This window comes from Cynoglossus semilaevis, chromosome 7 (genome assembly GCF_000523025.1).
Source record: "Cynoglossus semilaevis isolate Cse_v1.0 chromosome 7, Cse_v1.0, whole genome shotgun sequence".
Taxonomy (NCBI): domain Eukaryota; kingdom Metazoa; phylum Chordata; class Actinopteri; order Pleuronectiformes; family Cynoglossidae; genus Cynoglossus; species Cynoglossus semilaevis.
In genome coordinates, this window is record NC_024313.1 from 5,179,311 (window position 1) to 5,205,322 (window position 26,012).

General features: G+C 43.7%; 4 protein-coding genes and 1 long non-coding RNA gene across 12 annotated transcripts in view; 2 read left to right on the forward strand and 3 right to left on the reverse strand.

The window, feature by feature from the left end:
- Window positions 1–9,572, forward strand: part of nhsl1b (NHS-like 1b) — an 81,753-nt gene extending 72,181 nt beyond the window's left edge. For 2 of the 4 annotated variants that reach the window (XM_008312961.3, XM_017033746.2), the window contains exons 6-8: window positions 1,523–4,744; window positions 5,631–5,763; window positions 8,127–9,570. In XM_008312961.3, coding sequence (XP_008311183.1) covers window positions 1,523–4,744; window positions 5,631–5,763; window positions 8,127–8,853 — 4,082 coding nt within the window. In that variant the 3' untranslated portion in view covers window positions 8,854–9,570. Of the gene's footprint in view, window positions 1–1,522; window positions 4,745–5,630; window positions 5,764–8,126 lie in introns of all 4 variants that reach the window. The other 2 variants (XM_008312960.3, XM_008312957.3) reach the window with 2 other exon arrangements.
- On the reverse strand, window positions 9,454–11,277 carry LOC112487231 (uncharacterized). Its single transcript, XR_003050137.1, has 2 exons — window positions 10,577–11,277; window positions 9,454–10,439 (listed from the first exon to the last, which is right to left on the reverse strand). It is a non-coding gene; the product is annotated as an uncharacterized LOC112487231 (long non-coding RNA).
- Window positions 11,278–11,651: 374 nt separating this feature from the next.
- On the reverse strand, window positions 11,652–13,836 carry hebp2 (heme binding protein 2). The gene is made up of 5 exons (XM_008312964.3): window positions 13,711–13,836; window positions 13,362–13,462; window positions 12,917–13,052; window positions 12,464–12,644; window positions 11,652–12,366 (listed from the first exon to the last, which is right to left on the reverse strand). The coding sequence occupies exons 2-5, from the start codon at window positions 13,434–13,436 to the stop codon at window positions 12,177–12,179; spliced, it is 582 nt and encodes a 193-aa protein (XP_008311186.1). The 5' UTR covers window positions 13,437–13,462; window positions 13,711–13,836; the 3' UTR covers window positions 11,652–12,176.
- Window positions 13,837–14,172: 336 nt separating this feature from the next.
- cmtr1 (cap methyltransferase 1) lies at window positions 14,173–21,257 on the reverse strand. Of its 5 annotated transcripts, XM_008312966.2 has the most exons (25): window positions 20,594–20,771; window positions 20,022–20,126; window positions 19,662–19,813; window positions 19,393–19,551; window positions 19,160–19,252; window positions 18,983–19,054; window positions 18,761–18,855; window positions 18,491–18,563; window positions 18,183–18,381; window positions 17,987–18,105; window positions 17,811–17,907; window positions 17,483–17,615; window positions 17,086–17,265; window positions 16,935–16,991; window positions 16,779–16,836; window positions 16,625–16,693; window positions 16,361–16,492; window positions 16,008–16,133; window positions 15,826–15,917; window positions 15,617–15,685; window positions 15,467–15,514; window positions 15,256–15,368; window positions 15,068–15,176; window positions 14,810–14,974; window positions 14,173–14,706 (listed from the first exon to the last, which is right to left on the reverse strand). In XM_008312966.2, exons 2-24 carry the CDS (start codon window positions 20,119–20,121, stop codon window positions 14,839–14,841), a joined length of 2,481 nt encoding a protein of 826 aa, XP_008311188.1. In that variant the 5' UTR covers window positions 20,122–20,126; window positions 20,594–20,771; the 3' UTR covers window positions 14,173–14,706; window positions 14,810–14,838. The 5 variants fall into 5 exon arrangements, with proteins under 5 accessions (XP_008311188.1, XP_024912427.1, XP_008311187.1 ...); XM_025056659.1 differs by lacking the exon at window positions 20,594–20,771 and adding an exon at window positions 21,158–21,257 and having other exon boundaries at window positions 14,173–14,974; XM_008312965.2 differs by having other exon boundaries at window positions 14,173–14,974.
- The window catches only part of si:ch211-225h24.2 (uncharacterized), a 17,408-nt gene continuing 12,579 nt past the window's right edge, over window positions 21,184–26,012 (forward strand). The window contains exon 1 of the mRNA XM_008312968.3: window positions 21,184–21,306. The gene's annotated coding sequence lies outside the window, so the exon portion shown is untranslated. The remainder of the gene's footprint in view (window positions 21,307–26,012) is intronic.

A 26,012-nucleotide genomic window follows, 5' to 3' on the forward strand; every position in this document is an offset into this window, starting at 1 on the left:
GACTCTGTCCAAATGTATGTCACCTCATGACACATTCACGTCCTTTCAGCTTTTCTCTCTTAAATCTACACACATCTAGTGTCCTCATTTCCTGTCTGCCTCAACCCTGACTAACATAACATGAGCCAAATGAGATACCTATTGGAAGTTAGCCTGTTGAAAACCTGAGTGAAGTGTCATGATTAGATCTGCTGGTGTTTTCTTTATTACTATGTTACACAGTGTGTGTAGCCATTGTTCTCTGTCTGTGTTTTAATCCTAGTGGTGATTATCTCAGTGTGTTCCATATGTGTCTCACTTAGTAGCATCGCTCTCATGCAAACATGTTGATGAGATTGAGTAATTTGCATTTACACTTGGGGGAAAAAGATCAACTGTTAACAGCATCATAGCTCAGCACAGACACAAAGTTTCCCCCTGTGACACAGGCTGTCTCTTCTTAATTAACCTTCTTAATGATTGGGTTAGTCCAATCATTACTGCAGGCAGGCAAGTCAAGTACAACTGGAAACTACCAGAGTTTCCTGGACTGCAGGCAGGCAAGTCAAGTACAACTCAATCTGGTGTTTTGAGTTCACCCTTTTATTATATTAAGTTTTGATAGTAGTTTTGAAGCAGGGCACCAACTTCCCTGAAAAAAGGAAAACATATGTAAAGCTGGGTTTTTAGAAAAGTACAAAGAAAGTACGTTAACACTGTGTTTTGTTGTTAGCACCGCACGACTGAAGTCTCTGACAGCAGTATTTGATGAGAATGTCATTCTGGTTAGTGCCTGGCTGCCGGCACCATCTGAATGTCATGATTACTGGGCTGGGGTTATTGCACCAGCGCCTCTTCCCTCCCTCTCTTTGCTGTAGTGCTGCCTGCGAAGTAGACCTGCAGCTTAATCTATCGCAGCAGCCAAGCTGTCACTCTGGCTTTTAGCAAAGGAGGAACAAGAGTGTGTGCAAGGACCAGAGAGAGGGAGGACATGGGGTAGAGAAACAAAAAGGACACAAGACTGGGAATGTTTTGGGAATATGAGCATCAACAGGAAAAGCATAACAGACTGGGAACACACTAGACGTCCTTTGTTGTTCTGATTGTTTCGTGGCTGGTATGTTCTGTTCGTGCCTGTGGTGTCTCCGTCTGCATCTGTGTGTCTTTGTATTTGCAAATCTGCATCCTTTTGAGACATGTGACTGTAAGTGGCTGTGTGTTTTGTGTCTATTAATGTGCTTGTTTACTGGCTGCCTCATGTCTGAGCAGATGACTGTCCTGGACTCGCTGAGTCGATCTGCATGTATATTAGAGTTAATAGCTGGGGGAGTAAAGTATGGTGTATTTTCTCTCCTGGCTGTCTCTCCTTATATCCTCTTCTCCTTAATGAAGATGACCAGAAGGCATTAGCAGCAAATTGAGGTCATTACCTTCCAGCAGTGAAAGTCTATCTGATAAGTCTACAGAATCTGTTTTGAAAGGAAATAAAAGGGAATGTGTTAATCAATCAAACACTGATTTCATTTTCCTTCTTTGTCAACAGCCAAGGGACGTGCCGGGGAGCTCCGGCCACATTCCATGTACATCCCAGGACAGTACTCCACCCTGGGCCGAGTGGGGAGCATTCACTCGATGCATCGACGGTCAGAAACCAGAGAGTCTGGTTGCCAGACAGAAGAAGTGAAGATTGTCCCGCCATCTATGAGGAGGATTCGTGCGCAGAGAGGCCAAGGAATCGCTGCTCAGATGGCTGGCCTTACAACTTCCTGCTCGACAGGAAGTATATCCATCTGCAGCAATGACAGATCTGGGATCCTAATGCTGCCGCAACAGTTCAATGGAGACCCTTCACGGTTCCACAGTCTGCCTCGACAGGGCGCCAGGGTGTCACTCAGTTGCGATCCCATCTACAGCAGCACTCCTATCAAAGCAGAGGAGCAGACGACCCCCCAGAGGCAGATTGGAAAACTTCAGGTCGATGATACAGCTGTGCATATGAGAAGCACCCCGAAGCTGGCCACTCTGACTCGACCTAAGTCTCAGGAACTTAAAGCCACTCAGTCCAGTGAGTGGGGTGGGGGTCCGGCGTGTGTTGTTTCACCACATGCAACCTACTCCACCTCACTCATCCCTAATGCCACCTTGTCCAGCTCCACTGAGGTCATGACCCTCAACACCCACAGTCAGCCTTCAAACTCCCCAGCCTCCAACTACCCCACACTTCGTCCTCCAGGCCTGGCAGCAAATACCAATGGCTCTCTGACCTCCAGTCCAGCTGCCTTCTCCCACAGCTCATCCTGTCTCGCCTTGGCAACATCTACTCCCACTCAAGCGCCACACGTGGGCGGTCAAGTTAACGGAGCACCTTCAAGTGAGTCTGGTCAGTCAGACAGCACCCTGGCCCCAACGCCTCCATCCTGTCTGCCGGAGGAGCAGTGGATCTACGACACACCAGAGAATGTGGTGGTCCCTCAACGGGCTCTCACCTCCAGCTGCTCCACTCCCATCAACCACTTGTACAGCAGTCTGGACCTATCCTCTAGGACCGGGACTGATTCCAGTTCTCTGTATTCCCAGGACAACGATGGATACTTCACCTCCATGCACCTGGATTCTGGTCTTCGTTCCTGCGGCCATGCAAGTGGACACAGCGCAGCAGCCGGACGGGCTTCGAGACACAGCATGTACGAGTGCCGTGAGATGGCCAATCAGGATGACAACGCAAGCTTGTACAGTGAGCGCTCTTTGTCCCACAGCATCTCCCTACGCAAATCCAAAAAGCCCCCACTGCCGCCCGCCCGCACAGACTCTCTGAGACGAAGACCAGCTGGGAAAAAGCCACTTGGGGGAGTGAGTGCCATCACTGGGGCTGAGGAGCAAAATAGCCCCATGCTGAATGAGTCTTTGATTGCGAGCTTACAGCAGAGTCTGCAGATTGGACTGAGGAGCGGTAAAGGTAAAGGGGCGTCACCGTCGTCTCCCTCCCACAGCCCCAGCAGTGACTATGACGATCCCTGGGTTCTGAGGCCACGCAGTCACAGTAGCGTGAGCGCAGGGAGCTCTGCAGCATCACTCATAGCTAATGCTAACTGTGGGGGGGTCTCTAATGTTTATTCGATTTGCCACGTGACACCCTCTCAAAGTGACACCAGCAGCTTGCGTTCAGACTATGCCGACTCCTGGGGTTATTACATGGATGACCCTCGTAACAACGGGGACCAGAGGGCACAAACCCCTCCTCCCGCCCCAGATAAAATGACACCCAAGGCTCAGACAGGAGAATTACAGAACCAAGGTGAAATCCATAACAACATCCCAGAGTCTGGGTCTCAAAAGAGGGAGGCAGATGTAGCTGTTAAGCCCAAAGCATCCACCTCCTCTCCTGACAGGGTGCACAGATTGACCTCCCCGTCCAGTGGCTACTCCAGTCAGTCCAACACCCCGACAGCTGGCACTCCAGTGCCCTCATTTGTCAGGTCCATGTCACCCTCCAATCGACCCAAGCCCAAAGTGCCTGAGAGGAAGTCATCTCTCCTTTCCTCTGTGTCCATTTCCTCCTCCTCCACTTCCCTCTCCTCCAACACTTCAGACTCTCTCAAAAGCTGTGGTCCTCCTCCACCCCTACCTCCTCCTCTACTGCTCTCCTCCTCAGCTCCCACCACCCCTCTGAGCCCACCACCTCCTTTCCCAGCCCCTCTCCCACCGAATGTGAGTCCTCCTCCACCTCCTCCGTTACCAAAAACACCACCAACAACGTCTCATCCAAACCCTTCTTCCCCCACCTCTCCTGAGTTCCCCCCTCCTCCAACCCCAGAAATGCTAATCCCCCCATGTTCAACCTTGAACAGGAGTTCCAGTCCACCCTCACCACCTCCACTCCCACCTCCCTTTTTCACCCCATGTAGTCCTCCTCCACCTCCTCCTCTGCCACCTTTGGTTCCACCATCCTCCTACACTCCTTCTGCCTCTGTGAAACATGTGAAGGTCACTAAACCAGCAGCTTCAACCAGCCCCACAAACTTACCCAAACCTCTCATCACGCCATTTGCACTTCAGAGTGTCCAGCTGCGCTCAATCAGACGACCAGAGCAGGAGTTCAACGGTCACTCAGACCACACCGCAGCTCTGGATAATGGAGTGGATCTCCCTCAGTCCCAGGATCTGGAGAAGTCTCTCTCCCTGGAGAAACTGAACGGCAGTCCTATGTCAAACCGCTCCGCAGAAAAGGAATCACAGAATCTCTCAGCGTCGCCTGTGTCACAGCTTTTAGAAGAGCTGTCACTGGAGTGCGTCGTCAGTAATAGAAATAATGAAGAGCAGAGTTACAGAGGAGAATCAGATGAAAGGCAGGAATCACTGTCACGTTCATCCCAGAACTCCAAGAGTCCTCCTGTCAAACAGAAGCCTCCCCCCGTGGTGTCGAAGAAACCCAAACTTGCTTTCCTGCCACCTCTCTACTCACAGCTAATCGATGAACAGCTTCTGGTTCATCAGGAGGATGGAGACCGTGTCGATGCTCCGCAGCCACGGAAAGACTATCAGGGACAGAAGCAGGTTTCACAGAGTTCAAAGACCTTTGAAGAAAGTCGTCAGCCATTCACAGAAATCCAAGAGAAGTCGCCTGAGCAGAGGCCGAGTCCTGACAACGGACTGTGTGTGAATGGACGGACAGAGAAAGAGGAGGAGGAGGAGGAGGAAGAGGAAGAGGAGGGAGATGGGACGAGCAGCCTAACAAGATCTGTCAGTTCAAAGGAGGACGATGCAGGTGACTGAACTATTTTGTCTCCTTTGAAGCACATTATGAAAGGGAATATTGATACGTACAGTATATGAGAAGTTAAAGTGAAAGATTTCTGACATTTAAAGGTCACTGCTTTAATAACATTTGATGAAGACTTAACAGCCAAAGCTGGTTTGTCCTTTTCCCTAACTTTGCTGTGAGTGTTCCGTTGTTACACAGTTACAGAGCAGAAAGGTTTACATGAAAGAGTGGAGCATTGAGCGTCTTCTGCCTTTTAGTGTTTTCATTTAAACACATGCTAACTGATGTAGCAAATATGAGAAGACAGAATAGAAAAGCTGTTTTATAAACAGCTGTGGTGGCATCGAAGTATCAGCAGTGTCATGAATGATGAGGTCAGGTCTTGGCAGTGACACAAACAGTCAGATCATGTCCAACAAATGGACACAGTGTTAGTAATGATAATAAAATAAACAGGTTTGAGGACAGTGAATCAAAGATGAATAAATGTCTGTCCAACACAACCTCTCTGTCCCGGATCATCTCTCTGTCTCTCAGTGTTAGGGTATGGGTGGGGGGTAACTGTCCCAAGGGAGTTGCTGTCATTGTTGGACTGAGAGGGGGGAGGGGCTGGATTATATGAGAGGGGAGGGGAACGGATCGAGTAAGGGGATAAAGAGGAGGATGGGAGAGTGTAAAGAGAGAGAGAGAGAGAGAGCCTGCAGTTAGGAGCGCAGAGCTCTGAGGAGAAGAGGGAGAAGGATGTAAGAGGACAGACCTGCACCTGTGTGGTTCTCTACATGTGGTTCTCTACGTGTGGTTCTCTACGTGTCATCTTTATCTCTGCATTAAACGCAGCGCAGTCCCTGACCTGAAGTATGTTTTTAACTTGTGTGTTTCTCCGCGTCAGGTGAGGTGTTTGAGTCCAGCACGGCAGAATCGTCTCCGGCCCCGTCCACCAACGGGGCTCCTGAGAAGAAGATGGTGACCCCGACTCCCACGCGACCCCGTACCCATGAGGACCTCTTTGCTGCCATCCACAGGTACCGTTTATTTGATTTGAACTCTTGTCGTCTCTTCTTTCTCACTCGTCCGTTGATTTTTTCTGCTTCCGTCGAGATCGAGTTTTCTTCCTCTTCAGTTCCTCTTGTCTTGCCTCCTGTCTGTCTCTGTCTCCATCTCTCTAGCTGTCTGTCTCTATCTTACCCTTACTCTCCCCTCCCCCCCCCATAAACCACTGTGTCACCCTGAACTCAATCTCTGTTCTCCTCCTGCCGCCCTCCAGCAGCAGCAACTATCTGTTATATTTTCACAGTAATGTTTCCTCTCAGCGTGGTTCCATCTGTTAGCACCGTCTGAGACCACTCTGGGGTCTTACTGACCCAGGAAAAAACTATTACTTCTTTTGTCTGATTTTACTGAATATAAAAAAAACCTACAAAGGCATCAATTTACTATAAGTTTGAGTCAGTGCTCCGATGTTTTATTAAAGTCACATTAACACTTTTCATTCTTGGCACGAGAACAGACTGTTGCTTCATCCATTATTTAGCTCCTTAACACCCTCTGGTCCTAATCTAGGTTAGAGGCCACCAGAGAGACCCGCTCCTTCTGGTTTCCTCCCGTCTATTTCTGGTCTGTCGTTTCTGCCTTACATTCTATACGTGAGTCCGGGCTTCAGCGGAAGCAGCGCGCACATTAATTTCTCATGCTGCCCGTCAGTTTGTGTTTCACGGTCACGTGTTTCACAGCAGCAGCAGCCGGTGTCGACCTGAGCGTCGCAGAGTTTCATTTCTGCACAAGCCACAGATTGTGTGTGTGTGTGTGTGTGTTGACGGTGGCAGTCCAATGTGTGTAGGTGTGATTTGCCCGTGATCTGAGATGTGAGGTTTGTTTCAATCAATATTCATATAAGAAAAACCTGGTGTACTTCACCTGTCCAAGAGACGTGTGTACCAGTCCATTAATGACTTCTGATTTTTTGACATTAACTAATTGGACGATAAAGTCAAAAGTCCAGTCGTCAGGTCTTTATAAAGTGATGATGACTATTGGTTAAGTCGAGGATAAAACATAATATAAGCCAGTGATTTGATTGGTTGCTAACTCAACTCTACTGATTTCCTTTACACATCCATTGGCTGAGACAGGAGGGCATCACCTGTTCGCCCCAAACATCAGAGCTGTATCTGAATGAACCGCTGCTGGACCTCAGCTCCCTGCTCTGCTCTCACCGTCGTCTCTATCTAAGACAGATTGATGAACCGCTTTGAATGAAACGCCTTCACAGCCGCAGCAGCGGCCGCTTCAGGAAATACAACTTGTCTGTAGGGAGACAGGCACTTACACACAGCGAATGTAACATCGCCAAGAAATCAATAAAGCTCTTAGAACCGTCTTTTACAGAGCAGCGTCGTTCACCTGCGTTAGTGAGATCGGCACCCCCGCAGTACGACTGTTGTTGTTTCTGGTTGTGTGATCGTGTGTCACTGCCAGGTGATTTCAGCTTATGGCTGTAGCCTCAGCTGACTGAGTTCAGGTGTGTGTGACAAAAATACTGAGAGAGAGGGAGGTTGAATTGAGGCCAAGGGCTGGTTTCTGAACCAGGAGGCAGAGTCTGTGAAAACCTCGTTTGACCTTCACACGTTTGTTCTCACTTGTGAGGAGAAAAAAAAAAAGATCTAATTTGAGAATTCAAGATTTGACTTCTCTCCGTTCTTCCCACTTCCTTTTACCTGGAGCACATCTTTTCCTTATCGTACCATCTGTTTTTTCAGGGCTTTAACAGTTGGTCTCTCTCCTGCTCTTTGCAGAGTTGGGACACAGTGTCTCTCACAGAGATGGAGAGTCACAGGAAGCCGCTTTTCTTTAATTGACAATCCTAAATGATCCCCCATGTTACCTTTGATCAGCTGCAGTAATCCTGCAGGGTGAGAGCCCCAGTACTACGGTTTAATCAAACGTTTCTCATTTACTCTAATCTCCTGTATTCACCGTCTGCAGCTTTATTACTGTGCTTCAGTGCATGTGGTATTGACAGTGGTGCAGTCAACTCTGAAACCCCAGAGGAAGCTGAATTAGAGCCACTTTGGGCACTTCTCCCAGTTTGTGTTTTTTTGATTAATTTCCTTGTTCTGCCTCGCAGCAGAAACTGCAGTGTTGCGGTTCCTTTAGCTGCACTTGTTAGTACCCATTCAGTTTGTTCAGGGCTTTCTCATTTTCTCCTTCCTCCATTCACAAGGCTTAATATTCCATTTATTGTAGCTGTAAAACAGGGGTAAGAAAAAAAACTTATATATACATATTCAAAATGAACCATCCTGAAACAGCTGAATCCTTTGTAAATAAATCGATGTTTTAGACGATGTATTTTATTTTTCTCTCTGTTTTCTCTGTTATCTCCCAGGTCAAAGCGAAAGGTCCTGGGTCGCAGAGAGTCAGAGGAGGACAAGTCTCGGTCTGGGGTTCAACCACAGTCTCCCCCCTCAACTCCCACAACTCCCTCAACTCCCTCAACACCCGCAACTCCCTCAACTCCCTCAACTCCCACAATATATACAACTCCCATGACCCCGTCTCCAGGCCTGGCGTCCTCTTTGTCCAGACAGACAGGCTCCATCCAACGCAACATGCGAAAGTCGTCCACCAGCAGCGACACCTTCAAGGCCCTTCTCCTGAAGAAAGGAAGTCGCTCCGAGACAAGCTTCAGGATGTCTGCTGCCGAGATGCTTCGTTCCACAGCCCCTCGCTTCCAGAGAACAAAGTCAGAGTCAGCGTTAGAACCCACAGCTTCTCCCTCCTCCCCCAAAGCCCCCCACAGCCCCTGCGCCTCCCCCGGACGTAGCAAACGCGCCACAGACGAGTGGAGCCTGTCCTCGCCCACTTCACCCATGTATTCAATGAGTGGCTTCAGGTACGGACGCTCTCGGACGCCGCCCTCTGCAGCCAGCAGCAAGTACAACATGCGCAACCGTATCCTCAGCAGCCCGATGACTGTTATCTGTGAGCGCGAGGGGGAGCTGGCTGAGAGCGAGTACGGAGACACAACAGAGACTCTCTCTGGGACCACAGTCCAGACTGTCCCTGTGGTTCAAGGGTCCAACGGCACTTTATCTGAAGAGAGCAGAAGCTAAAAAGCAAGTCCCGTGAATTCAGGAAGAAATTTTTTTTTTTTATATAATCAGGAGCTGAGAAAGGTTCCTGCAGTCATGCTTTTGAGCCTCTGTGCTGCCACTGATGGACCGGACCTGTCAGGTCCTGGTGTGAGGACGTCGTCAATCCGTTCATGTTCTGAGGTTGAGAACTGGTTTAGTCGTTCCGCAGCTCTCACCATCCTCCCATGGTTATCCCTTGCGTTACTAGGGAAACTGTTATTGTTTTCCACTTCTTTACCTGTTGTTGGGTTTTTTTTTTATCCTGTCTGTAACGTATGGAAGGCAGAACGTTTCTTTAAAAGGACAAGTTGGAAAACTTAGGTGAATTGAAGGAACTGAAAAGTTGCTACTGTGGTGCTAAAGTGGAACGCTAAGGTGAGCAGGTCAAATGTCTGTTGCCTCGTATTTTCCTCCTGTTGGTTATGGAGCTGGAGAACGCGGCACAGCATGCATGTCCTCGGTACACGGTCACCAGTCGCTCAGTTTCTGTTTCATGCTTTTACATTTCAGTGGTTCTCATTTGGGCTTCGTTTAACGGTCTACAGAAGGTGTGAAAGGCAACGGTGCTGCCACCTTGTGTTTTTTTTTTGGGGGGGGGGGACTCAACCAAAACAGCAGATTTATTTTATATGAATAAAAAAGGACTTGTGAAACCTCTATTGATTGACTTTTAGTCTGTAGATTTTTGCACTGTGCATAGGTCCTTTCTCTGTGACATAAAAAGTATGTTTTAAGGATGGTTTTAATAAACAAGTTATGTTAAACCTTGTGTTTGGAACTGAAGGATTTGTCCAAAAGTGCAAAAGACAGCAGAGTTTACTCTATATGACTTTCAGTGTTTGTATTTGTTGCCAAAAATTACAATATATTACTATCCACCTTTTGTATTAAAACGTCACTAAACCGGCCAAAGGGTTTTCTGCACAATGTCGCCGTCTGCTGGCCACAATGAGCACAATCGACTGCACTCTACAAGTGTTTGACAATCATCATCACAGATATAAACCTAGAATTCACTCCGGTTGCGATGTTAACTTGTTTTGAATCAGTATTATCGTTATTCATCATTCATTTATTTGTTTAATTCGTTTTCCATCTATAGCAGGGTATCTATTTTATACATGTTCCACAAGGGCAGTTCAGCGGAGGTACACATTTTATGGTAAGATTTTATTAAGAAACGCTGTCGGTTGTTTGGTTCTAGCTCCGCCAACAACGAGGTCCGGGCAAAAAGTGACGCCCTCTTGTGGCTCAAACCCGCAGCTGCATAGGACTGGAAGAAGAGGAGGAGATGAAGTGCTGAGCCCGTAGCCAGAGACAGAGCTGCTAATGTTCTTTTGTGATAAAATTAGAGATATTATAAAAGCCTCAGTGTCTGTGTGTGTCTCCGCCTCTCTCTCTGGATGATTCACCACCACCCGGCGGGCTTCCAGCCCAAATCACCGCCTCATTAGTAACCACTGTGGAGCTGAAAACCCATCCATCATCTGAAAATCTCCACAGAGGACATCATTTTCCCCGCTGCTCCACTCAGGGTCATCAGTCATCATCTCCTCCAAGACATCCTGTCAGAGAGAGGACTGTACTGTGAATCACAGCCTTGTTCTTCACTCGACCCTCCATTCATACTCATTTAGTAACTTGTGACTCAGTCACTTAACAATTCCAGCTGCAAAAAGCATAGAAAATAACACACACACACCTGTGGAGGCGCTTCATCGGCCATCGACCAGCAGCAGGTGGGAGAGCGGTCACAGGTGAGGTCAATCACAGTAATGACGCCTCACCTCATATAAGTGGGAGCGGAGGGGGTTTTATTTATTTATTTAGTTATGTCACGTTTGTTGTTTTTCGTGTTGTTGTTGCTGTGTTTATTCTATGCTGTTGGTTGTAAAGGAGGAACACTGTTTGAACCGCTGCGTTCTCCCAGTGTGTTTGACAGTGAACGCAGACAAATGCTGAACTGTAGCCCTCAGTGGACTGTGCTGTAGCTGTGGGTATGAATGGAAGAGATGAATGTGAAGTGGTGGCTCCGTCCTGGTGTCGGGGGTTTATGTCGTCAGAGAGAATGGGTGACTGTGATAAATGAAGGCCAATCAACTGTCTGTCGGCACTGGGCAGTTTTTAGTCCGACAGACCAGCAGTTCGATATAACAGAGAAAAACTACTTAATTATAGGGAATTGAACGCCACATAAACCATTCAACTACCTACCAGTTATTCCTTTGAAGGGTCGTTGGAGGGCGCTGAAGCTATCACATGTTCTTTCCTAATATCTAATATTGCCTCATTTTAACGCTAAATCGCAAATAAAGCTGTTTTCTTGAAATATTTACAACTTAAAAATTGTTTGTCTTACTCTGTTGTATTTTGGGGGATGTTTCGAAGAAGTGAAACACCGGGCTTCATTTGGAGGGTTATTTTATCTGCGGTGATTTAGAAACATCCAGACACGTACATTAGACCGTCTCCTGTCTAATGTCTGATGAACACGATACAGGGAACAAATCTGCCACAAATGAAACTGATGACTCGGCAGGCAGACAGACGATGGCCAGAAGGTGAGAGGGGATACAATGTGAAGTGAACCATAGGGAGGACGTGATCTGATAGATTTAAAGTCACCAACATCAGAGCAGAGGGAGGGACAGGAAGTGGAACTTTATCCGATTGGTAATTATTCCAACAATGACCCAGTAGAAACCAGCAGATCGGTCATTATTCCAACAATGACCCAGTAGAAACAAGGGTTTAAATACTCAGTAACCAGCCATTTCACGTTTCATCAAATAGTATTTATTATTGAAGGTATCACAATTAAAAAATGTATCACAAAACAGTAAAAGTAATTATAAACGTGAACAGTGACGTCAGCAGGTGACGTGTGGGATCAGTCAAACGTATTAATTACTTTTCTTTTTCCTCGTGTTTCGTTGTAACCAGACTTTAGATCTAAATGTCTATGAATTCAAGCTCCCCTTTTTAATTTAATGAGAAATCAAGCAACACGTTACGGCAGTTGATGCCATTTAAATATATATTTTTAAAAACTTCAAAAGAGCGAAGCGTCTTTTGGTTTATTGGCGCCGTCAGGTGGACTTATTGAGCTACTGCAGCCACTGTGTTTTTTCCTTTTCTCTCCCTGAGCTAATATAACGGGCTGAGCAACAACACTCTGTTCAACACTGTTTGGACACCTTTCAGAAATATATATAATTATAGAAATATAATTATGTTGGTTATAGTAAATTAAAAAAGATTTTTTCATTGAGGTTTGGCAGCTGTGTGAGGTTCAGAACCCTCTACTTCTGCTCTCCGTCCTTCTTCAGGACCCAGACCTCGTTCCTGCGGTTGGTCAGTTTGAAGGGACTGTCGTAGCCTGCAACGTAGTATGGCTTGTCCACATACGGCATGCTGTCTCTCTGTAGGCTCTCCAGGAGTTTCAGGAGCTCCTCACGCTTCATGTTCTCATTGGAGAAACCACTGTATGTTCTTCAGAAAGAGATTGATAAGCATTAGATCACCTCTGTTGTACTGCTACCACTTGTCGTAGGCTAACCAGGACTATTGAAATGAGAAGAATTGGTACCTGACATAAGCTGTGAACTCTTTCCTCTGCTCCACAAACACCTCTGGGCTGCTGGGCTCTGGAGGACTGGCCTGATGCTCCTCTGGGAGGTAGAAGGACACTGTGAAGCGTGACTCACAGGCGGGTCCTTCTCCAGGTTCCACCAGGGAGGACACAGGAGCCGTCATTTCCACTTTGACCTCTGAGGTTACAAGAGTACAGTTCACAGAGAGGAAGAGTTAAAAAAGTAAAACAACTTGAACAACTCAGCAGACCTCCCCTTGCCACTCAAATACACAAACAATATCCATTCTCATACATAAGACTGGTGTAAAGTGCTGAGTAAGACAAAGAGGAGGGAGCTGATACAAACTGCTGAGCAACAACTAAAGTCATAGTTCTCTTGAATTTATTCACCACCTCTTTTCTTCAGCCAAGATTATTCACACACTTCCACTAACTGCTGAAACTCACTGTTTTGGTTGTTGCCTTGAATGTAGTTGAAGAGTCTGCGGAAGCCAGTACTGATGGATGCATCCATCTGTGTCCCACTCACAGTGGTGCTCACCCACTTACAGGCATGGTATGTCCGAATCTCATAGTCCTCCGCCTGTCAAACAGACAAGGGTGGATGTCACTGATGTCAACAGAACCAAAGAGAGATTTATTTTAGCTGGATATTTACTTAACTGTTGTGATGTTTACACAACTACCTTTCTCGATTTTTTTCAGCTTTACATTGTATTTGCCTTTAGTGATTTACTTTGGTTCTAAAGGTTAAACAGGTTTTAAAACACTAAAGTTATATGTTCAGAATTACATTTTATGCTTAGTGGCTAAAAATCCAGCATTTAACAAGAACGTGGGTTCAAAGGTTTAACACGAATTGTTTTTCACAATCGTCGGGCAAATGTTTTACCTTTTTCTCAACTACAATGAATTTTGGATTCTGTAGTCCCGTGGAGAAAAGAGCTTGACCCACAGCCTTCAACATACTGATCAACAGCTTCAACACGTCACCTTTCAGAGAACAAAAAAATGTGAAAATAGCGATTTCCCCTACCTTTCTATAACATGTTAAAACATAATTCCTGTCAAAAAAGGTGCTGATCTTGTCACATAGTGTCACGTGACTGTTATCAGCGCATCTCAGAGAAAACTAGTCATTTATTTCTCCAATACGCCGTAGCGTAGGTAAAAGCCATACTACATAGTACATTCTTTTTAAAAAACAATTGCAAAAGTCGAGGAAAAGACGAAACAATTACCTGTTAAATGACTTCTTCAACAGGCGCTGACACAGAACGCTGCGACTATTTGGTGTTTTCGTAACACTCAGTAACTTCCGGTTACCAGGGAGCTGGGGCCTGATTGGCTGTGAGGCATGACATCATTTATGCGTCACACTTGGGAATAATGGGAAACATGTTCCGTTTATTGTGTTAAAGTAGATAGCTATTACTGGCGTGTATTTTGAGCCAATTTTGCCGAGAGATGTTTTTTGTTTAACATTTCACATACTTCAGTTTGTTTCATTAGTTTAACGTATTTTCTATTATCTTTGTAAGTAAAAATACTTTATTCAAAATTAATTGAATTAGTTCTGTTCAGTTAAACAGTTCTTTTTACCCTTTTACATACAAAAGGGTGAAGGGATTTCTTTTTCTCAATCCATTGAAGTATAATTATTCTACTGTACAAGTTCTAATTTCACCAGGACACACAGCATGTTTGGTTGACCCTTTATTCACTACATTAGTATTTACATCAAAAGACTTGATGGCTAATATTCCCAGAGGAAAATAGCACAGCTGCAGGAACAGGAACAACAACACAAGGCAAGTTATAAAAGGAGATATATCTGCTACATCTGAAACTGAGCAGTGAAACTGTCTTGAAAAATGATGAATGAAGACCTGAATGAGCGACTTGATGTGTTTGACTCTTAGGAAACAAAGAAGAGCTTGTTTAAAACAAAGCAGATAAGACAACACCTTTTTACATCTGATGTGTCTTAACACAGAATAACTTTACACCGACTAAAAGCAAAGAGAAAAAACAGCAAGAACGTGCACCTGGAGACAGAACATTGATTTTTGTCTTTTGTTTTTCTTTCCAATGTCCACAGAGACCAACACAGCAGACCATGATTGGTAAACACCAGTTTCTTCAGAGACACCTCTCCAGCCTAGGCTTGGTCATCAGTTTCTGACCGGTAAAGGGCAACAAGGAAGACTGACCAGTCCGCAACACATCATTACAACCTGAAATTGAATGTAAGTAAAACAAAAAATGTTCCTGAACATTAGAATAATGAACTAAGTTGTCCATGGTTTAGTGCAATGTGTTTGAGGTGACTACACTGACTGACTGAACTGGACTCTGAGAGCAGAGATTCACGGCTGATAGTTCTGGTGGATGAAGGACAGAACATTGTCTTTGGACAGTTTCTCAGGATCCATCCGTGTCTGAGAGTCGTGGACTATGACCCCATCAACCCAGGCCCAAAAGAGACGCTCTGAGTGGCAGACACTGTGGATTTAGACAGGGCAAAAATATGGTTTATATTTATTAAATACAAACAAACGAAATTCACTGCTGTTTTATTCCAAGAACAGAACTTACTGGAAGGGAGCAGCACTGTTTGGGGGCATTACATATGTGGACTGCTGGGTATTCTTATTAAAAAAGAACTTCATCTTGGACTTCTTGCTATAGGCTAATGTCCACGGCTCTGAAAGACCAAAGGAAAGAACATTAAACACTTCAAAGTGGTGCAGAAAACACACAATCACACACACACACACACTCACCACTGATGGTTTTGATGATGTAGAGTCCTGTAGGGAGGAAGTGTCGGTCGTCTCTGCCTGTGTAGGACAGACGAGGGACTCCTCCTGAACTTTTTGTTACCTTCATCTCCAGTCTGGATCAGAAAGTCACACAGAACTAAAGTCACCTTAATCTGACAGAAAGAGTGAAAAACTTGACATTAATTCTATCCCATGTTGTTGACTGTGTTACCTGACAAAGATTTTTTCCATTTCCTCCAGCCTATAAACTTCCTTCACTCTGGTAGAGAGACATTGACATTACCTATTACCATCACATGTTCCTGCCATCAGGGACAATGATCTGTAAACCACACTCAGAAGGAGTTATAAATGAACGTACCTGATTGGGTTCATGTCTGGCCTGCTGGGTTTGGCCACGGCCTTCACAAATTTTTCAGCCATTCGGATGCTGGATACAAAAAGATGACGGTTTTAGTTGATGTTAGTGAACTAGGCGTAGACGTGGAATGTCTGTCAAAACTGGCAGAGTTTTCATAGTTCAAATACTTCTCAGCGTGTTTCACAGAGATTTTCTCACATCAGACGTACCGTTGATTGAAGTGCTGATCTCTGACATCGGTGCCGTTGAGAATTAGAGCATCCATAACATGAACCGCGTTGATCCTGCGTTGAGCCTTTCCCTGGAAGACAAGCCGACGTATGTTCATAAACCAGGAAGTGAAAGGAGGTGTAGCATTAAAACACTCGTCACTTTATTCCCATCTTCTCACCTCGCCTTTGAGCTCTTGGATGATCTCCACACTTAGAAGCGTATCTCTTGGCAGCTCTAGCTTAAAATTCTCCAGTTTTCTCCAGCGCACGGGCATCTTCCCATCCCAAATGTAAATCTGAGACTTCTACACAAATAACGAGGAAATAGAGGTAGAGCATTACAGTAGAAAAGACTACTGTTGGGCCCTTCAGCCACCATGTTCACAGCTATAGCCAAGAAACTCCATAAACATATAGGAGGACTCGTCCCTCACTTTGGGAACTGATTCAATGCAGTTAAAAGTGGATCCTGAAGCAGTTTTCCAAATTGGTGTAAAAGCAGGACAGTGAAAAATATTCAACTCAAACTCACTCCAAGTGCTAGAAGAAAGATCTGCTCTCCACCTCCCACGATGCACCTGTGGTCCAGTATGTGTCGCATCTTCTCAAGTGTAGTTAAGTTAAGAGGCGTAAGTTTGCTGTGAAATGAGTCAGCATCTGAATTCTGAAGTAAACAAAAAGGACAGACTTTTTTGAGTCAATTCATCAAAATCTGGAACTCTTAAAATCGTTGCCATGATTTTTTCCCACTGTTATTTCACATTGTATTTCACTGTTTCTACATTAACTAAGTGACCTTTATAAATTCGTAAAATTTTGACTTTGGGTCCGAGGAAGCAGGAGTGACTCTGGCCTTATCAGGGACCTTGGAAAAAAGAAAGTGAAAGTATTTATGAAGAGGGAGAAAACTAAAGATGTTTGTTTTAAAATCCAGATGCTTCTCTACTCACTGTCCACAGCTTCAGACACTCCTTCCTGATGTCGGCCTGCCTCGGCTCAGACAGAGTCCTGCAGACACAGACAGAAAGTCATGCAGTCAGATCCAGACACCAACACAATCTCACACGCTCCTACACTGCAGTAGAGATAACAGGAAGCTTTCTCACGTGTCTACGACAAAGGCGTGGATCTTGGCCAAGGCCTTGATCTGGACTGCACACAGGCTGTGGAGAGAGACAGAAAAAAACTCACTGCTGTGTCCGAGCCTCAATATCTCATTTAAAGATAAAGGTGTTGGAGAACATTGTGGTTCTCTACTTCTCATTGGAGTTGATCATGAACTGATAGAAGTCCGTGTCCTCCTTGATGATGCTCAGTGGAACCACATCAGTAACATCTCTGTCAGTGTTCTTCAGCTGGTTCAGCTTCAGGTTCACTCTGAACATGTACTCCCTGACGGCGTCCGAACCAGGCTTCAGACCTCGGCACACGATGTACCTGCAGGAAAATGTCAACAGATGATTAACACAGTAATAGTTGGACTCACTTTACTTGAAACGTTAATGAAAATATGTATGTCTGTTGACTTAATCAGGATCAGGGACTTTTTCTGTCAACTGGTTTGTATTAGGCATCATAACTTGAGATTTTTCTATGCTCTACTTTTTTTCTGCTTGAGCATTGAAACCCACAGATCATCTATTTAATTAAGAACCTTTCTGAGTTTGCAGGTCTGCTGGTCACAGGTTTGAACAGAGAGATCCTCTCGAAGCAGAGGTAGAGCAGATAGACCAAGCCCACGCTGAAGGGGGTGAAAAGGTCAAAGGTCTTACAAACAAAGTGGCCACCTGTAATTAACAAAGACAAACAAAGTTGAGACCATTACTTCTAACTCTGTGGCCGTTTGTGGAGTTATTTAATCGCAATCAATAACACTCGCCAGGAAGGTGTTCTGTCCACACCCAGCATCAAATTCATCCATCTCTTCCAAAAAGCCATTAATTGAATGTACAAATATGCCTGTTTTCTTCTTAAAAGCCCACCTGTCCGGAGTGTAGAGATGGCTGTGAGGAACTGACAGAGCAGTAGTTGTTTACTAAGGATCTCCTGGATGTTTTCCTGACCTTCCACGGAAAAACCCTGGGACAGCAAAAGAACAGCTGTCAGACTAGAAGTTCCTCAGAATTGGTTTTGTTGTAGCAGAAAAAAAAAGTCTCACCCCGTCTGCCATTAGGAAGTGCAGTCCTCGTCGATCGGTGTTTTCTAGCACAAAGTTTCTGAAAGCTGTAATATTTTCAGGCCGTGTGATGTCACCATCGCCGTCCACACCTCCTTCACCTGGAATACCCAGTCATCCTGCTATTATTATTATTTATTTATTATTTTTATTATTTATTTATTGAAAACCAACATACCATAATATGGCTCAAACAGCTCACTAGGGGCAGCGTAGAAATCCTCCAGTTTGAAGTCACAGGGTCCCCTTAGCGTCATACCAAAGCCTTTGGCGTGCCAGCGTCTCCTCCACAGGATGTACTCGGAAAAGCCTCCAGGCCCGGCGCACACGTCGCCAAAGTATAGCAGCTCGCCGTCACGGTCCTTAGTCAGAGGATTCTACATAACAGCAGCCAACGTGAGTTTGTCTTGTCCATCTGTTTGTTTGGTGTCACTGGTTGGTGCTGTAGAACCAACCGCAGGAGTAAATACCTTTTAAGTCACTCACCCCTTTAGAGTCTTTTGGGTTTGTAAACATGTGATCAAAGCAGTGGTCGAGGTTCGCCATCTTCATGGCTGCTCTGTAAAGAAAACCAATGTAGCAGACAACTTGTCACTGTGATCCTAAAATCTGTTTTTGACATTAGTCAAACTACTTCATTTATACTTGCGTGCAAAAAAAAATGTTGTGACTTTTACCACAGCTGACAAGCCAAAACAGGCAACCATAAATGTATTTACAAGTGCTCACAAAATAGAAAAACCAGGAAAGACTGACCTGTTAAGGAAGATGCCTCCTCTGATCGTCTCATAAGGATTGGACCGCGTTCGTGCTCTCCTCATCTCCTCTCCTTCCAGATTATCAAATACAGTCTGAACACAAACAACAGACATAAAATAAAAATTAACTTGGGAATATTTCACAGATGGATTAAGGATTCACACAAAATGAGTTCCTTGTTATCTTCCTGACCAGAAGATATTTTGTACTACAACCCACCTTACACCTCAAAAGTGTGTGCAACAGATCTTCGGTGCAAAACTCTGTCTCATCTTCAATCTTCAGCTTTCTCTGCAAGCAGCCAAAATCAAACATTCAACTACAACTTGTGTTTAATTTGAAAAAAAGGGAGCAGGTGGGTATTCATTATACACAAATGTTTTATGTTTAATTTACCGGCCCCAGAATCATCCAGTCCCTGAGCTCATCTGCATCTGGGGTCTCTGTGGTGGATTCTGGAAACCAGTCTACCTTCTCTACAGCGCTTGGCTGGACAGAATACAAAAGACAAAAAAAGAGGAATTATTCATTCAGTATTCGTCCTGTGACCTGTTAATTAGTCAGGATTAATTACAAAGCTTATGTACAAGTAAAACAAAATGACAGGTTTGTTATTCTGTTTTACTCACCACTGTGTCATCGCGCCAGTCGATGTTGAGTTCCCCTTGAAAGCCCTGCAGTGTCAGACCCAGACCCCTTCGACCTCGCTGTGTAGAGGCCTCCACAATTTCCTTGCGACCTTGGCCAAATTTTCCCAGACCTTCTCCTTCACGGAAACCCATCTTTGCCTAAGAAATGTGTTAATTTAATGAGAAACTTTAAAACAAAACAAACAAACATTTCCAAATAATTCAGATTTCAGGTGAAGGCCTCATAACCAACACAGTAAGATGTGTACCATGAGTTTCTGTGACACACTGTTGTACATGGAGAACTTTGAGGAGTTCTGATCCGTGTTGTCCGTGTCTTGTCCAAAGGTTGATATGGAGGGCATGGAGAACCCTGGTCTGTGATCTTCAGGGTCGCTGAGTGATTCATTTTGGCTGGAGTCTGTACAGTAAAGGACAGTACAGGTTATGGAATAATAACCTGACGATACACGCTATTCTATTTGAGTGGATCAATAGCAGGAAGCACGTTGCATTTCCTTCCCACTGATATTCCATATTAAAGAAATTTTCAAGAAATTGCAGCCCAAACTTGGGTACAGTTATATTTTATTTTCCTAGCGGAAGTAAAATTAAATGTATGTTTCGACCTTGTCTGGTCAGATGTGAGTCTTCATCCGAGCTGCTGTCCTCGCGACTTATTTTTGCTGCCATTACTGCAGCTGACGTTCCTTCGGCTCTTCTTTTCATTGTGGCTAAAACATAATGGAAAAAAAAGGTTAATAGCCATTTCTCAAACAGCTCATGACTAAAACCGCTTTGTCCTTATACGTTTTGCTAATTTTGTTCTTCCGCATGTTTTAGTTTCAGTCCGGTTTACAATTATGCAAACCTATCTTCCAATTATGTTCTCTACTCATTTAAAACCTTTCCCCTCCTTAACAAGTTTTACATGGAATTGAATGCAAAATTAATACAACAGTTATAAAGCAGTTTAGTTTCTTTTTGACTTCACAACAAACAACTTGACGCAAATATATTGTGTTACACATCGCTTTATTTGTTGCTACCTATTGCCACACACTGTTCAAACCATTTAATTGCATGTGGAAACGAGCAGAAATAAACGGACTGTTCAGTGTCACTGTGAGAGTTTACAGTGAAACTGCGTAGCTGCAGCAGCATAGCAGTTAGCTTTTCATGTTAACCAGCAGATAATTACCAGCTCGGATGAACTGTTTCACTCTTCAACATCAGCCCGGTCACCACCTTAGTCCCGTATATGTTGATAATATCCCCTAGGGTCTTTATTTACAAAATGTCTCCAAATGAAAAATAACGCGCGTTATGTTTTTGCAACTACCAGGGCCCGTCCTCTTCTGATGACGTTGTTACACTGTAATGACGTAGGTATATAGGGCCACTAGACACCGCCTGTTGACAATGTTGTCTTTTAACCTTTTAACTAAGTTTCTAATCTACGTATTTTAACGTTTTCTTTTTATAAATACATTTTTTATTTTACGTTGTGTAAGCCTGCATTGATTTAATACACGGAATAGTTCTTTAAAAAATTAAAACAGTTAACAGTTAAAAGTTCTGTACTTATTAAGTTTATATTTTAAAAGTTAATTGTTGCACACTCCACATAAACATTTATTTTAAGATTTAATTTAACTGCACATTATTAGAGAATTTGTTCCTTGGTAATAAAAAATTTAAACTTTGTCTAATTGATTGATTTATTGCTCCTTTCCTAAAAACAACGGCACAAAATAAAACAAACCACTGCTGTGGGCAGGGGTCCGCCAATCACGCTGTTTTCTGGTACAAACATGCAAAGGTTGTGGCGTCGAAAAAGTCCACTGCCACAGGTGTGTAGTTATTCCACAATGGCGACTCAACCCGCTCCAGATGAACGACTGAAATAGAAAGGTACCTTTTGGCTTTTTCTTCTCTACATTGGACGTGTTGACTACGTTTATTAATGTAAGCTACATAGCTTAGACTTCAGTGTGTGTAAGTCGAGGAGAACCTCATTTATTTTGGTTTGCTGAAACGACCTATAGAATTCGTTGACCAATGTTCGAATGTGTTTGGAGAATGTGTTTACTCATTGAAACCAATCTTACTATTTTAGTTTTTAAAGAACTACAGTGAGTGTCTAAATTAAAATTATTAATTAATTAATAATTAATTATTGAGGGGGAAAAAACAGTCAAAACCCCCAAGTGCTCACATTTTTCCAATTGGCTTTAAATGAGCGTTTTCTATTTCAGTCACAGTCACAACCTTTTTACCCCCATCTTTCTGTATTCAATAACATCTTTAACACTTTATTAATGGGGAAAATGTCTTTTTGATGACGGGACACTTTAAATAGGATTGTAGTTGGATTGCCTCACTGATAAAGAGATTAGGTGTATTTTTAACCACTGGTTCATTCGTGTTAGATTGGGTTAATCCGTTCTTGGAATGGTAGTTGGAGGATCCTGAGCTGTTCGTGAAAACAACATGTAGACTTTTCCCCATGAGTACAGAATTAAGGAAGAGTTTGGAAGAAAATAAGGAAGTGACGATTCTATTAGTGGGTCTTTGTGGAGCCAACCTGTCTACACAATTTTTTACCCAGATTTCTGACTGCACCTTAAAATGTGGCTCTACCTAATGTACAGCAGACCCTGTGGTCATTAATCTAATTAATCTAATCATTGATCTGCAGTTTCTTGCACCACTGTTAGTTTATTTTTCCAACACGGGTATACTAATCTGAAACTACAGTGACTCTGCTAATCCTGCACTGACACAAATGCACGTCCACATGGGGGACACAAAACCCCACGTCGACAACATGTGACTCTTATGCAACGCAGCCAAGGCTTTATATACAGCCTTTGAAGAAGAGTACGGCGGCGTTTCAGTTTGATTGAGTGAGGGGCTGAGGAGTGTTTAGACCAAGGAGGGAGTGTGTTGTTGCTGTTGTTGCTGTTCAGCTTTAACGTAGAGGACTGAGACGCAGTGCAGGGATTCGCTGTGACAAAGTTGCTTAGCAAAACCCCTGAGGCACGGTTTCAAAAGGGGGGCTTGTGGTCTCAGCTGTGATCCACGGGAGAATACCACAATGTTTTTTTACATCCCTCGTCTGACGCCTGGATATATTAGATACCTCCAGGTGCGTAAAGAGACTTAACAATGGGTTTCTGTAAATGGATTTTGTGATAGTTGATTTTTTATTTTTTTGATTGCGTAAACATGAAGCGACAACTGACCAGAATGATGGTGACGATAACACGTACAAATGTTTGGTGCTGTTTTATTTTTTTTTTAATTCTTTTGACAAGTATCACTTTACAGATTTCAAATGCCATTTAAAATGTAGTCTTATTGCAGTATTGCTGTTCATGTATAAACCCTGTGCCCATGCCATGTATTCACATGGAAGATTATAGCAGCCTGTCTTTGAATGGAATTTAACCACAGCTACCTTAGTTCCCCTGGGCCAGCTAAATACCCTGTAATTGGATCTCTGGAGAAATAGCTCAGTGCACCCTGTGACTCGTGTCAAACTTCATTAACAACAACAATGACCTGAGACTAAAGAGCTCATAGTGATGTGGCCTTTCTGCTTGGTTGTATTTTTGTATTTATTATTAATATCATCATTATTGATATTTATTTTTGTATTTCAAAAACAGACAGTTTGAGTGCGAATTATTTAGATATTCCTGATTGACCAGGTCCCCGGCTAAGTGAGTTACTTCATAGAAATGGATTTGACTATGGTCAGCTTTTGAAACTCCACTGACTGTCACTCCCCTGTATATATCCCGAGGCCCCATCATTTATAATCCCACCATGGGTCATAGTTGTGCTCATGATGGTTGTCTGATGATAAATGCTGTCTCTTCCAGACACAGGCGGCTCAGACTGTGCTGCAGAGGAGAGAAAGTCCAGTGATGCCTCGCATGGCCTTCCTGCTGGGCTTCATGGGGATCGGCATGTCTGGATACAGCTCTCGCCAACTGACACTGCACTACAAGCCGTCTAGTCACCTGTTGAGATAATAGTGAATATTATCTCAACAGGTGACTGTGTGTGCACACACACACATTGAACCTGTGTGGTTCAGATGTTGCACTGTTCTGGTATTTAATATAATTACTCCAGATCCTTTATCTATTACTCCACAGTGTCCAATAATGTGTTTAAAAACACTTTGTGTTTGAATATATGTTCGTAAATGCAGCTTAGCTGACCTTGCAGGGAAATTATTTTTGCTAAAATGAAGGTGACAGTTTTATTGTTTAAACATATGAGATATATGTAGAGCCAAATATCAGAAGGTCAAAACTTTTCAGACATGACTATTTGAAATGTTTCATGACTAAACTATGCATTTTTGCACATTTTGTATATACTGTACAAGTTGTACATATTTGTTAGAGTAGTGTGAAATGACCTGTTGGGTTAACGGTCAATTCTGAGAGCTAGAGTGGGAAAGATTCAGTTGGATTTAGAGTGTTGTTGTCAGACAGAGGAACCAGGTCAGCCATCCTGGTCACCACCTGCACAAACATGTGAATCCACTTGGATCTTTCTTTCCCAGTCGCTCACTTTGATCAGGGAAAGATGACTGTGAATAACTGACCACGGTGAGGTCTTGTAACTTAGTTAGCCATTTTCTTTTTGGTGTGAATCTTGTGTTTTTGAGCACACGTGACAGCGTACGAATGTATAAACAACATTGGAAATTAGCAGTAAAACTGTGACATTGGAAACCAGGATGTGTCTGGACTTGGTGCTTTAAGTGGGGTGTTTGAGACAGAGGCTTAAATATATTAGAGCTGGTGAGCAGGTCTTAAGATGAGCAGGTCAGTGCAGTGATATGATGATCCTCTGAGTGAGCCGCTTATGATGCTCTGTTCTTTTTTAGACAAGTCAGAGTGACTGACCCTGAAATGGAGATGAGTAAGAGCATGACGACAATAAAGTGGGTTTACCCTGTTGTTACACATTTGTTTCGTTCAGAAACATAGCTGAAAGATATGGCATAGAACAGAGATAGATGTTACAATAGTTAATAATTTAAATATTGTAGCATTGAAAACAAACCTGCATCAACATACACATTTTTACTAAGTAGTTATTAAACGTGGTTTATATGTGCAATTATATTAAAACACTAAAATACTATTAAAATGTTTTATTTTTACATTACCCTCTTTGACCACTAGATGTCAGCATAGATTTCAGCCTATTGATCCCACGGCTCCATTACTCTATGCAAATAGGTTGACTTGAACACGTGCCTGTTTTCCCATTTAAGAACTTTATTTTTTCTCCGATCTTTGTCTAATTAAAGTTTGGAGGCAGGTTTTATTTTTCTGTCTAAGACCAGTTTTTGTCAGTGGCTCAGCACACCATCCACTAATTGATCTCCAGACTTAAAGTTCTGACCCAGTTCTGCATCTGCTTTGGAAACAAATCTATTCCTGTAGAGATAAATGTGTGAAAATAAAACATAGAAAGAAATATATACAGTAAATTAAAAATAAAAATAAATAAAACTGCAGCTGCAAATACAAGTCCCATCATCAGGATGACATTTATTAAACAAAACAATGTTGCTGTGGTTTTTGGTCTGGATTCAATTTCAACAGGTTTCTTGACCTCAGGGTAGAGTCAGAAGTTGGAGGAACAGACCTATCTTTCTCTCTCTCTCTCTCTCTCACATACACACACACACAGTGACTCCAGTATGTCTCTGTTTCTCTGCCCTCTCGTCGGGAGGCTCCTGTTACCGTCTCCTATGACGACAACAACTCCACTCTAGAGTAGAGATGGAAGTGAAGTCCTGGGGAATACACTCCTTTATCCATCCTTGAGTGTGTTTACGTTCCTGTGGTTCTACCTTTGCAGTATCATACCTGCAGACCTCTAATGAGGGCCAAAGTCAAGAATAATAGTTTACTGTCCCACCTGTGCTGCTGACCTGCCTCAGGTGCATCAGTTGTTGAACAGTGACTCCCAAACTGATCATCAGTGTGAAGTAGACGCGGCTCAGTCTCACATATTCTGGCCTCACGTCCACTGCTCATGCTGCTGAGAAGACAACACAGCTCTCAAATATCAATGAGCACTTTCTCAGGAATGCGAGGTCCCAGGTTGAGGCTACTATCCTGGCAAAGGTGCAGAGAAATGTAAAGTTATACACTGTATCCTCCGCAGCTCTGGGGCAGCTCTTCTGTTGCTACAGCTACACGCTGTACAAGCATGGCTTAAGCAGATATGATAATACCCTATCCTGTCATTTAATACAACATGGTTTCGGTGGAGAGTAGTTTTCTTTTGTATTTAAAAATGCAAAACTCACATCAGAGCTAAGATCTGGTTGTTTCAGCTTAAAGCACAGTTCTGTCTTCATCCAAGTGTTCAGCAGAGAAACGTTCTAATATAATAGAATAATACATTAGCTCTATGTCGTGGAGATGATAAATGAGACAAGGAAGCTTGAGTCTTTGACAGAATCCATCTCCCGTGAACACATAAACACCCCCCACACACTCTGACTGCTGATAAAACACACTTCCTTTTATAGCCTGCTGTATATGTCCATTTGTGTGTCCTCCGTGACACAGCAC

Excerpts from the sequence above, each read along its gene's own strand:
- hebp2 (XM_008312964.3), bottom strand. The coding sequence starts at position 13,436 with ATGTTGAAGGCTGTGGGTCAAGCTCTTTTCTCCACGGGACTACAGAAT. Across the intron at positions 13,053-13,361 it reads TCATTGTAGTTGAGAAAAAG|GCGGAGGACTATGAGATTCG; the intron begins GTAAAACATTTG and ends TCTGTTTGACAG. Across the intron at positions 12,645-12,916 it reads TCAAGGCAACAACCAAAACA|AGGTCAAAGTGGAAATGACG; the intron begins GTGAGTTTCAGC and ends TTGTAACCTCAG.
- cmtr1 (XM_025056659.1), bottom strand. The coding sequence starts at position 20,121 with ATGAAAAGAAGAGCCGAAGGAACGTCAGCTGCAGTAATGGCAGCAAAA. Across the intron at positions 15,369-15,466 it reads ATGGAAAAAATCTTTGTCAG|ACTGGAGATGAAGGTAACAA; the intron begins GTAACACAGTCA and ends TTTCTGATCCAG. Across the intron at positions 15,177-15,255 it reads CATCATCAAAACCATCAGTG|AGCCGTGGACATTAGCCTAT; the intron begins GTGAGTGTGTGT and ends TTGGTCTTTCAG.